Source organism: Capricornis sumatraensis, chromosome 8, assembly GCF_032405125.1.
Source record: "Capricornis sumatraensis isolate serow.1 chromosome 8, serow.2, whole genome shotgun sequence".
Taxonomy (NCBI): Eukaryota; Metazoa; Chordata; class Mammalia; order Artiodactyla; family Bovidae; genus Capricornis; species Capricornis sumatraensis.
Window position 1 is genome coordinate 92626773 of NC_091076.1, and position 12874 is coordinate 92639646.

General features: G+C 55.1%; 1 protein-coding gene across 2 annotated transcripts; it reads right to left on the reverse strand.

Moving 5' to 3' along the window:
* CAVIN1 (caveolae associated protein 1) lies at positions 1-12446 on the reverse strand. Of its 2 annotated transcripts, none has more exons than XM_068977704.1 (2): positions 11864-12446; positions 1-1064 (listed from the first exon to the last, which is right to left on the reverse strand). In XM_068977704.1, exons 1-2 carry the CDS (start codon positions 12332-12334, stop codon positions 366-368), a joined length of 1170 nt encoding a protein of 389 aa, XP_068833805.1. In that variant the 5' UTR covers positions 12335-12446; the 3' UTR covers positions 1-365. The 2 variants fall into 2 exon arrangements, with proteins under 2 accessions (XP_068833805.1, XP_068833806.1); XM_068977705.1 differs by lacking the exon at positions 1-1064 and adding an exon at positions 5490-5702.
* Positions 12447-12874: the final 428 nt, after the last annotated feature.

Here is a 12874-nt window from a genome sequence, read left to right on the forward strand (position 1 = left end):
GCGGGGAGAAGGCAGCCTGCCTCAAGCCTGGGTCATCACGGAAACGACAGCAATTTCCTCTAGGATTCCCGACTTGGATCCCCAGGACACGAATCATCGCCCTCTGCACTTCCACCCAGCCTACGCCTACACTGGGGATGTCCACGGTGCAGGCTGCCTCCCCCTCGTCTTAATAACTGTAAGACTTGGAGGGGGTGCTCGTTTTGGGGAGGTGTTCTCAATGTAGAAACGTCTCGGCCCATTTGGGGCAGAGAGAGAGAGAGAGAGAGAATGCGAAAGAGAAAGTTCGTAGAGGGAAAGGAATCGGGGCGGGGGCGGGGAGAGGCGAGGCGGCACGGCCTTCCGGGCACAGCCCCGCGCCCGGCTCAGTCGCTGTCGCTCTTGTCCACCAGCACGGCGTCCGACTCCTCCGTGATCTCCAGCAGCGTGTGCACGTCGGGGCTGCTCCCACGCAGCAGGTCTGCCGCCTCGCCGCGCTCCGCGCCGCCCTCCTCCTCGGCGCCCACCTCCACCATCTCCGTGGCCTTCAGCACCTCCACCTGGCCCTCGCGGATCTTCTTGACGTGGAACGTGAAGGGCGGCACCTTGTAGACCGCGGTCTTGGAGCGCGCGTAGACCACGTGGTCGGGCGTGAAGGACTTACGCAGCTTGTCTCGCGAGGTCTTGAGCTTCTCGCGGCGCTCGGCCGGGACCAGGCGCGTGCCCAGCTTGTTCATGCGCTTCTCCAGGGTGTGCCGCGTCTTCTCCAGGTTCTCCTTTGTCTTCAGGCGGGTCCTCTCCAGGTTTTCGCGCGTGCGCACTTTGGTCTTCTCCATCTTCTCCTTGGAGAAGGCCTTCTTGAAGTCGTCCACGCGCCGCAGGCCGCTGCGCTTGATGCGCTCCGCGCGCGACTCCTCGATGACTTCCTCCACCTCCACCGCCTCGTCCGACGACAGCTCGAGCGCCGCCGCGTCCTCCTCTGGCCGCTCGCCCTCGGCCAGCTCGTCGCCCTCCTTCTCGGGCAGCGTCTCCGACTCTTTCAGCGACTTCCCTATGCTCACTTTGGCCGGCAGTTTCACTTCATCCTAAAGGGAGATCAGAGGGAACAGATGAGGGTGGGGGCAGAGCGGGAGAGTTGGGCGGAGACTTGGGGGGACACTGGGCGAACCCGGGGCCGGGCATTGGCACCCGTGATCCTGGCAAGTGCGTGGTACCTGTGAAATCGGCCTGGACTCCTGCGCTGGTACCTCCAGCGCCTGGCACCGAGCTGAACACTTCGTGAGCACTCAAATATGTGTTGAATGAATAGTAAGTATACCTGGTGAAGGACAAGGCAACCCACTCTAGTATTCTAGCCTGGAGAATCACCATGAACAGAGGAGCCCGTCGGGCTACAGTCCCTGGGGTCGCAAAGAGTTGGACACGACTGAGCGACTAAGCACACATACAGAGCAAAGAGGGAACCGAGCTTCGGATCAGAGTCTGGCCTCTGTTTTCGCACTTCGGTCAAGCATCTCGGCGGCTCTCCAACCCGCTCCTCAAGCCCTGCAGCCACCCTTGTTAAACCACTTCTTACCCTTTGCGTCCCAGAGCTCACAATCGAACTTTGGAAATGGGCAGAGCGCCCTCTGGTGCCCAGAGCCCCACACTGCCTGAGCTAGGCCCAAAAGGCTTTGGGCCGTTTGTTTGGGTTGAGGGGTGAGCTCACAGCTGATCTCAGGCGACCCCGAAGTAGGGTAACTTGAAAGTAGGTTTACGTTCAAGGGAGCGTGTTTCCCAGAGTCCGTATAGTTTCAGAAGAACCAGTATTAGGGAAGGGGAGTTAATGACTTCCCCACTCTCCCCATACGGTTTGGCTGCACCAATGGTCATTCTCCATCCCTATGTAGAAATTGAGGAAAGAGGAAGAAGCTGTCTGGGAGCTGAGAACATGTTTTCTTCCCAACCTGGAGGTTTCTTCTGGTTCTGACATCCCTGCCTTGGAGTGGAAAGGAGGGATTGTTTTTCTATTCTTGCTTCACCACACAACCCGCCCCCCCCACCCCCACCCCCACCCCCACCCCCACCCCCACCCCAGACAGGAGCTCAAGAGCCAGGAATAGAATGGCGAGATCCTAGATCTCAGAGCCAGTTCTGGGAAGACCCAGCACCAGCACTGTTTTCCACTCGGGGAAGATTTTCCAAGATCCTGACTCTGGACCTACATTTCAGAATCTCAGGATCACCTCTCACCAGAAGGTAGGGGAGATTGAGCCCAGAAAGGAAAAGAGGACATAACCCAGAATGGGTTTGGTTTTGGCCCAAAAGACAAAATCCAAAAGTCTCTTTGACCCAGAGTCACTTCTTTAGATACATCGTACAAAGGAATGATAGGGAATAGGTTTTCTGAAGATCGTTTCACAGAATTGTAAGAAAACCCCATCTGAGAAAAATGAGGCAACATAAACCGACCCCTCCTATAAACACACACAAACATGTACATATTTGTGTTGGCTGCTTCGTATCTCTGCACCACCTGCTATAGAAATTCCTTCCCCAGCCCCCAGCCTCTTTCCTCTTCCCTCCCATCTACATCCCCACAGAGTTTCCTGGTTTACATTGAAAACTAGGAACACCTCCTCCCAACTTCCTTCCCTCCCTGTCAATATCATTAGCAGGGACAAAGAAGGAATGCTGGCTTCACCTCTTCTCCCAAACTGGGCACCAGCTCTCCTGGGCACCAAGCCATCTCAGGCTCTCATTACTCAACTACACCTCCCAGCAGGCAAGGTGACCTGGGCTCAGGGCATGCTGGGACTTGTAGTCTCTACCTGGCACAGCTGGCTGGGTACTGTCATAGGCATTCTATCCATCCCTCTGCTTCTTATCACTCGCAAAGGCATTGAAAGGGTATTTTCCTCACTCTGAGTGTGGGAAGCTCCCAGCCAGTCTTAGCAGTCCCTCTGATTCCCAGTTGTACACTTTCGGTCTCCTTTTGCAATCACTTCTCCACCTGCTACCAGAGTCCTCTCTCTTACACAACATTTTAGGACCATCATCTAAACTCCCTGTTACTTCTTCATTCATCTCCACCCAGAATTTACTGGCAGCCCTAGCATCAAAAAATGTCAGCTCTGATTTCTCCTTCACAGCCTCCTAGTCTAAAAATCCACCCACACCACCACAGTTAGGAGGAGAACGCCTCCTTTCACTAAAGCTCAGGCAATGTGGATGAATTAAGGGAAGGATTAAGTGTGATGGGTGGGGAAGAGCCAGGAAACAGTCCCTGCTGCTGGAAAACAGATCCACATTGTCTCTGTGCCCCACCCCGGCATCCCTGATTCTCCCCTCTGCTCTATCCAACCCCTAAAGCCTGAGCTGGCTGGTTTTCCTGGCCTCTGGCTTCTTAGATAAAGCTTGAATTGTGAACAAGGCTGGAGAGAGAGTTCCAGACTTCTTATATCCAATCCCATCTTCCTAGTGCCTGATGAGAGGTCTCAAATACAACATCAGGGAGCAATCCCAGTGAGGGGAGGATTTGGAGTTGTCTCTGCCAGACTAGAATGGTGTGTATATATATATATATATTGCCCTTCATTGTGAGGCTTCCTCTAGAGTGATAGCTTATACCAGAGGAACTGATTTCTTGGTGGAAGGTCAGGGGATAGGGGAAGAAACCATCTGACCTAAGTCTGAGATAATATCCAGTGAATTGGCCCTGGAGAGGGTATACCACTATGACTTTAGCTTTTTCCCTCCATTAATGGATTTTGTCTTTTCTCCCTGTTTCCAAGCCAGGTTTCCCCTATGACTCACAGCTTTGGAGTGCTGTCTTGGGCCCACCCTTTTGGCCTGTTGCTACAACAACCAGCAACAGAATCCCAAAGCACCTCCCCCAACCCTGGGCACAGAGGCCGGGCACCCCTGTCCCACCCCTATTTCCCTGGCAGAGTGGCAAGAAGGGAGAGCTCTGCTTGTTCTGTTTCTATATTTTTATTAAACAAAACCACAGGCTTGGTTTCCAGAGTTAGCTTTAATGACCAGATCTGAACAAAAGCATGCACAGCTTCCATTGTCTCCCCTACCCCGACCCCCAACCAAGCACACACAGCTCCCCAACCCAGGAAAGCACCAGTCTGGGATGAATTTAGAGGAGCCATAAGACAGCTCCCAGCTCCTTCCTCTCCTCTCCCCAACCTCACTATATAAACTTAGGCTCCTCTGCCTTAGGAAGATTTTTATGTGATTTACTCAAGCACCTACTTCGTGCCTGGTCCTTGGCCAGGCACTTCACATTTGTCAGGGAGAAGGGACATGTATGATATGGCTCTGGGTAGGGCCTTTCTTGACTTAGAGCTAGCCAGTTCTGTTCCCAACCACTGCCTGGAATGACCAGAGAAGATACTGGAGAGGTCATTCAGAGACCTGGGGTCTGCTCAGAGAGTGTGTCAGAGGAGGGTGGAGACTAGGGGGGAGGTGAGAGATAGGGAAGTCTTAAAAACTCAGGACCTCTACTTTAGGTGGTCAGGACAAGGGGGTGAGAAACACTGAAGGCAGAAGGGACCTTCTTTTCTGCTCTAGCATGACACTATAGCATGTGGGAGGATGTTTCCCCAAAGTGGGTGGAAATTGGTTCTTGGGTAGGGTGTTGGGGGAGTCCGGGTATATATAGTATATCTATAGTGTTAAAACTTCATGGGGAAGAGGACAATTAGGAAGAAAATGTCTAAATGTCTAATTCTCCTTAGGAGAATGATCATGTGAAAAAAAAAAAAAATGGAGAAACACTGTGCCATAGGTAGGCCAGATCCAGCAAAAGTGTACCCCCTCCTGGCCTCTCTGAGTTGGCAGCTTTTGGGTGCCCTGCCAAAGGCAGGATCTGGCAAACATAAGGGATCTCTTTGCAAAACATTTTCTGAAAAAAAAAAAAAGAAACTGGAAAAAATAAGTGTAGTTTTCCTCAGCTGCAGGGAGGGGCATGGAAAGGACACAGAACAGACCCCTAGTCTGGGCCTCATGAGTGCCCTCTGTAAAACTGGCCCTCGAGCCAAACTGGCCTGTCCCTGAGGAGGAGGTGGAAGGGGCAGGGGAAGGTCAATCAGAAGCCTGGGCAGGGCTCAGGAGGGAGCGGACACAAGTACACCTATGGCCGATTCGTGCTGAGGTATGGCAAAAACATCACAATATTGTAAAGTAATTGTCCTCCAATTAAATAAGAAAAAAACAGAAGCATGGAAGTTGCAGGCAATCTCATGCAGGCAGCAGTGGGTGCGAATCAGGTACGGTGTCTGGAGCATCTACTATTAACATGGAAGCCAAGAAGTAGAGGAGCGCCCTTTCCCATGACCTCCCACCCGATTGCCTGAACATTCCATAATGCAAGTGTTTGCACAGTACCCGTCACCCACTCACAAGGGGCAGTGGCTTAGAAGAGACTGGCTACTCCAGACTGGCCGCTGCTAAGCAGTGAGCTGGTGGTGGACTGGATTCATGACATGCCATGCCCACGGCCCCACGTGAGCCAGGAGACCCTAAGCACCCCCACCGGCTGTCGGCTCCTCGGGGGTGGGCAGAGGCCCAGTGGGCTCTGGGTAATAGGGCAGGGTCCTAGGCGTCTGGTCAAAGGGTGGGAGGTCAGGCACTGTCTCAGGCTTCAGGTCAAAAGGCTCAGTCTCAGGCAGAAGATCAAAAGGCACGATCTTGGGTGTGGCCCGGTCTGAGGGTGCATTCAGCTTCTTCTTGGGCTAAGATGAGGAAAAGGGGTTTAAGTGGGGCTTGGGGTGGGTGCAGATGGGTGTGGGAGGAGGAGGCCTTGGTTGGCATGCAGAACTGGGGCTGGTGAGTAGAGGGGAGGGGAGCACACAAATATTAGGATGGAAAGACACCACACTTTCAAGGCTTCATCAAGAGGGCCCTGGGGTGGAAATAGGGGGACAAACCCAGGCCTGTGAATTAATAAGCACAATTTAATCAGAACCCCGTCCCATCGTCCCTCTAGAATCTTCCCCAGTCCCATCCTTGGTCTCCTGCCTTCTACCCCGACCCAGCTATGGTCCTGGAATGATGCTATGAGGGGTTGGAGTGGTGGAGGCAAGAGGCTGCTGGGGGCGGGGAAGGAGTTTTCTAAGAGGCCACTTGTTAGACTCCATCTGAGGAGTCTCCAAGGAGGAAAAGAGAAGGTAAACAACTTTACTGTCTTGAGTCAGAGGCAGCTGATCCCAGTTATTCCCCCAGGCAGGGTGGGCACGGGTGCCGCCCCGGATAAGGAGGGCGAGGCACAGACGAGGGACGTCCTGGCTATTTCCCTTTGGCCTAATCTCCACCTCCTGCCTCCCTTCCTACTATCTGCCCCCCCTACCCCGACTCATGGGCTATCAGACACCCAGGAGCACAGAGAAATCAGGATCAAAAACCAAGCTAATTTTGGGCATTCCCTAGTGGTCCAGTAGTTAGGGCTTCTTGCTTCCACTGAAGGGGGCACAGGTTCAATCCCTGATTGGGCAATGAAGATCCTGCATGCCATGTGGCAGGGCCAAAAGGGAAAAAAAAAAAAAGCTGTTTTAATGACCAATGAGCCTAGGTCCTGAGGCACCCAGCAGCAGCTCCCGACTCTCCTTCCTGAGGGGCTGAGCTGCCGCTCTTGCTCTGGAGTCATGAGAAGTCAGGGGAGAGGACATTTGTGGGCACTGCCAGACTCCAGTGACAACAGTGTTAAGGTGTGCAGCCACAAAACCCAACACAGCAAGTGCCCACCTTCCCTGTAGGATACAGGGAGGAGAGGGGAGTGGCCAGGAGGCTGAGGAGAAAGGAGCCAATGTGGTCCCTGCTGGCTAGAGAGCTCCACTCCAAACACCCTGCACCCTTGCCCTCTACGGCCACTGGGCCAGGTGACCACACATTGCTTCAGCTTCAGCACTATGAGGCTGAGCAGCTATGGCCACCCACCTTAGCCACTCAGCTAACACTGCACACACACCCTCACACACACACACATTCTCTCACACACCCTCAACACACACACCCTCACACACAAGCACTCTCACACACACACCCTTACACACCTCCACACATACCCCCCACACATGCACCCTCACACACACACACATTCCCTCACACACACCCTCACACACACACACATTCCCTCACACACACCCTCAACACACACCCTCACACACAAGCACTCTCACACACACACCCTTACACACACACCTCCACACATACCCTCACTCACACACCCTCACACACACACCTTCACGCATACACATCCTCACAAACACATGTGCCCTCATACACACACACACACACACACACACACACACACACACACACAAATTTCTCCCAGTGCCAGAACTGTGCAGCTATCTCCCTCAGAGAATGAAGAAGCCAGGACCCGGATTTCTGCTGCATAGCCCAAGAAAAGAAGGAGGAAGCAAGGAGCAGAGAGTATAGCAGAAGAAGGGGGTACACCTGGGCCCTTGCCTCAGCTTTGACCCCCAAGTGCTTGAGTGGCAATAGGCAAGTGACTTCCCCTCTTGGGACCTCAGCTTCCTCCACTACAAAATGAAACAGCTGAAGTTGACTATCTCCAAAGCATCCTCCAGCTCAAAAAGTCTATAGTGACAGAATGAGCTATTCACAATGGTAGTTCAAAATAATGGAACAAACCACCACTCATCTTTGTGGTTGGTTGCCTAGCAACAATATTCCCTCTCCCTATCAATTGCCCATCTCCTCCTTTTCTGATTTTGACCTTTACAATAGTCAGACTTCACTTTCAAAAAATCAGAGGGAAGAGTATGGTTTCCTTTGGTCTTAGGAATACCTCTAAGAATACGCTCCCTGTATTCCAGCGGTAGATTTTTGGATTCTCTGGTTCAGACAGTAAAGAATCTGCCCACGATGAGGGAGACTCGGATTCGATCCCTGGGTCGGGAAGATCCCATGGAGAAGGGAATGGCAACCAACTCCAATATTCTTGCCTGGAGAATTCAGTGGACAGAGGAGCCTGGCGGGCTACAGTCCATGGGGTTGCAAAGAGTCAGACACAACTGAGCAACTAACATTTGTATCCAGTGACCAAGAAAAACAACCCAAACTTAGCTTTTTGGAGGAAGCGTATGGTAAACACTCTCCACTAGGCCACCAAGGGGTGAGAGGGACCAGAGCCCCAAGTTGGGATGATTTTTTTTGAGAAAAGTGTGGGCTTCTTCTGGAACCAGGTAGCCCCGATTTGCTTTGAGTCCAGGGAGGAGCTATAGTCTGGGTTAGGATTTGAGGAGGAGAAGCCAGCAGGCCCTCACGCCAGCCCTGGTGTCCACCCCTTTAATGCCCATGCACCACCTAAGCCCTTAAATGCATCCTGCCCTCAAGCCCTTAGAGCAGGTCTGATGGGTCCAAATGTAGGTCACTAACTGCTTCATCAAAACTACTTCAGAACACATTTATTTCCATTTTAGCCTCCCTTTCTGGATTCTAAAAGAACTCCAATAACATCCAAACTAGGATTGGGTATTAGGATTAGGAGAATTGGCTCCTTAATGAGCACTGTTGCTGCTGCTGTTTGGTCACTGAGCTGTGTCCAACTGTTTTCAACCCTATGGTCTATTGCCCACTAGGTTCCCCTGTCCATGCAAATTTCCAGGCAAGAGTACTAGCTATCTAGTGAAGTCACTCAGTCACGTCCGACTGTTTGCAACCCCATGAACTGTAGCCTGCCAGGCTCCTCCGTCCATGGGATTTCCCAAGCAAGAATACTGGAGTGGGTTGACATTTCTTTCCTGACCCAGGGATCGAACTTGGAGTCTCCTGCTTGGCAGGTGGATTGTTTACTGCTGAGCCATCTGGGAAGCCCTCCTTACTGAGCACAGCCGCTCCTGTTTGCAAGGGGCTGTAGTTGGCCTGGTCTTCCTAGCAGTTCGTGGTCCACTGACCCCTCAGTTACTAGTAGGATTCACTTCTCTCCCTCACTGGCTGTTGTTGCCTAGTGAGGTGTTGCCTGATAGGATGGGACGCCAAAGTGCTGTTTTTGTTTGGGAGACAAGGAGGGAAATGCCAAAGAAGGACAATAATGACTCAGAAGTGAGTTCAAGGTGAGGGCTCTGATATCCTGTGATGGGAGGGGATGAATTTCATGTGTGTATGTGCGTGTGTGTGTGTGTGAAGGGGAGGGTTGTCAAATACAAACTTAACCTGTGAAATCATTATGCCTAGCAGTTCCCTGAATTTGGGTGGGACCACACAAGGGATTCCCTCTGTTATCCCCCAGGAAAAAGGTGTGGTAAACCAAATGGCCTGATCCCACAGCTGGGGCCTTCCCACCCCTTCCCACCCCTTCACATCTCCCTTTTGCCACATCATCACCCCCCGCCTCTGCAGTGGGGAACACCACATCCCCTCCCCAACTGGAAAACTCACATCATCCTAGGGCAGCCTTTTCCCAGATCTCTCTGCCTGGCCACGCAAACATCCTACCCCCTCAGCCCAACATTATCATAAATGTTGCTGCCCCCAACCTTCCCTATTAGGTCTGCCAAGGCATGAGGCTATTTTTACCTCATTCTCTTCCCAGGCCTGCAGGCCTCAGGGAGGAGCAGCCTCTGCTTTCCTCCAACAGCTGAGTACCCCACCCCCTCACCCCCACCTGGAACATCTGCTCTGTAACTCAGGGAAGTTCTGCGGCCTTGGGCCCCACCCATGTTGCTGGAATTTTTTTTCCCAGAGCTTCACTGTGGGTTGGGACCACTTTAGGTATTAGTTATTTCCCCTGTGGTTTGGGGGCTCAGGGTCTCCAGCTTGAGTCATTCCTTCTACCTCAACCCTCTGTCCCCCACTGGCCTTGATGCAATCAAAGCCACCCTGCGATTAAGACGCCCTCGCCGCTGTGGATACACAATATACAGATACACAATCTGTGCCACCTGGCTAGAGACAGTAACAGACACACCGTTGGCCTCTGCACAGAAGTCTCTCAGAATCTCCATCTTTGACATAAGGAGGTTTACCTCCAGGCTGAGAACTTTCCCAGGTCCTGCGGTCTGCGACATTTTGAATGAGAAGGGTCAACCATACAAGCCCTTCGTGGCTCCCCTCTCCCACACTAGGTTCGGGAGAGAAGATAGAGGGGGCCCGCTGTCCCAGAGCCCTGCCCTCTTCTCCTTCGTGAGATGAACCCCAATGCTAGGCAGTTCTCTTAAAAAAATCTCACCCCCCTGCTGCTGCTAAGTTGCTTCAGTCATGTCCGTGTCTGACTCTGTGCTACCCCATAGATGGCAGCCCACCAGGCTTCGCCGTCCCTGGGATTCTCCAAGTAAGACTCACCCCATTCTGCTTCCTCAGAGCAGTTAAATTAAGTAGAAACAATTCTGGGCAAATGTTTTCTATCAGTTAATACTATATTGGTGGTGGTGGTGGGGGGGGTGTTGTAAACTGTTTAAAGGTTGAGTACCTCGTGGGAGGAGTTCCTGGGGGGAAGAGAAAGGGGAGAGCAACCTTGCAGCCTCTGTCCCACCACCTTATTCTCATACAAGTGCCAGCTCACTTATATCTACTGTCCCTGAACTTGCTTGTTTCAATCTGCATTTCTCTTAGCTCCACCACATTGACCAAACCAAAGACCTCGCGGCATCCCTGATGGTCACTCAGAACACAGCTAAGGAGGGCCTCTGAGCTGTCAGTGAAACCACATCTCCCGGACAGAGAGCCTCTCCCTGGGGGGATGTGGGAAATCGGGCCTTCTTTTTTTCCCATTCCCTTCGGTGCGGGGAGGGGAGCGAGGGGACATAGACTAACCCCTCGGCCCCCACGATCGCACCTCCTTGGGGTGGGAACATCAACCAGGCCCGAGGGAAGCAGAAATACGAGGCTGGGCACGTTCCCACCCCACCCAAGATCACCGAGCCCTCGGCTCAGACCCGCCCCTAATGGAATTTGGGCGACAGAGTGGAGAAGAGCAGCGATCCTGAGATGCCCTGGTTTAGCTGGGGTTAGGATACAAAAACTCCCATTTTTTTCCAGGCGGGAAGAACGGGGAGAGGTGCAAAGGAAGCAACAAGCTTACTGGGCGGAGCCTGGGGCGCGCCAGCCTCCGGCCGCTTGTCCTCCGGCCCCTCGGCCGCCCCCGCAGGCATGCGGGGTGATTCACCGCGCCCCGACCGCGGGGCCGAGGTGGGGGGTGCTGTCGCCTCCCCTCCACCAGCCCCTTCAGGACTCCTCACGCCGCGGGCCACCACCCTCGCGCGGCTGCTTCCAACAGGCGGAGGAGTAGGGGCGCGCCGCGAGTTAGGGTGTCCCTAAAGGCCGAAAGTGCCGGGAGGCGGGAGAGGATCGCGGCGAGGGGCGGCGTGGGCGGCCGGGGCCGATGCGGGGTCTGTGGGGGCGTGCTGGCAGCCGCGTCCCTCGCCTGGCGCAGCCCCCGCGGTGCGTGCCTGAGCCCTGAATCACCCGCTATATCGGGCGGGCAGCGCCGGAGGCCCCAAACCCGGGCCGCGCCGCCCGTGTCCGCTTACAGCGGGCCCCAGTGGTCGCCAGGCACCCCGGCTCTCCCCAAAACTCCCTCCAAGTAGGAAGACTTTTGACAAGCCAGGTCGGGAGCGATCTGCGGGGCGCAGTGTCCCTGAGTCCAGCCCCCTAACTCGGTTCCGCTATGCGTTGGACACCAGAGGTAGTGGCTGGGTGAGGAGCCGCGGTGTGCACTGCGCTCCCCTCTGAGCGCTCCAGGAGCCAGCCGCCCGCCCACCCACGCCACCCCACCCCACCCCACCCCACCCCAGCAGCGCTCGTAGAAAGAGGGTGGATCCCCCGAGCCGGGTCAGGCTGCCGCAAGAGCCGCGCCGCGGGCAGATCTCCCTACCCGGATCCCCGGGCGGGGGACGCCGGGCCTCTGGGCGCGGTCCGCCCGCCAGCTCACCTGGTAGATCATGACTTTAAAGTTGCGGCGCCTCAGCAGCTCGGCCTCGTTGACCTCCAGCTTCTTGATCTGGCCGGCCTGGCGCTCCAGGCTGCCGCGCACGGTCTTCACGTTGACGCTGACCTTGCGCACCTTCTCCAGCAACTTGCTCACGGTGTTGCTCGTGGTGGCGTGCGCCTTGCCCAGCTTGCTCAGCTCGCCTTGGATGCTCTGCACGGCGCCCTCCATCTCCGCCTGCCGCTCCTCCAGCTGAGCTTGGGTCAGTTGGATCTGGTCGACGGCGCCGATGATTTTGTCCAGAAGGCTGAGTACCAGCACGCCGTTCACCTGGTCTGATTTGATCAGCTCCTCAGAGCCGGCCCCCGACGGCTCCTCGGCCGCCGGAGCCCCCATGGTGGAGGACCCCTGGTCCCCGGTGTCGGGGTACCCGGAAAGCGGCTGCTCGATGATGTGGAGCTGGGTGTCCTCCATGGCTGCCCGGAGCCGTGCGGGGCCGGCCGGGTGGAGCCGAAGCGGGAGCGGGAGACCCGGAGAAGAGGAAGAGCGAGAGAGAGCGCGGAGGAAACTCGAGCCACGTCCGTGCGCCGCGGGATGGTGGCCAGAACTGTGGGGCGGGGGATCGGTGAGTTCCCCGAATCCCAGGCCAAACCCCGCAGTCTCGCCGCCCATTGGCTGGCCCGACCCCAGAAAGGGAGGGACCGGGGCAGAAGGGGAGACCGACGCTGGAGAAGGAGGGGCAGCCCAGGGGGACCCAAGAGCCGAGCGCCCCACCCTTCCTAGGATGGTTGGAATAGTTGGAACGGGAGACCAGGGCCTCCGCTGGCAGTGGAGGCGGCGGGAGCGGGCCTGGGGCGGAGGAATGTGCGCTTGGGAAGGGAAGCAGGTCCTGGAGTGTCGCTCTGCCTTTCCCTCCCGCTTGTTTTCTCTCACCCGCAAACCCACCTCCGCCTTTTAAGTTACAGAGCAGGTCGTCAGGTGGGACAGGATATCCTGAAAGTACGAGCAAACTAT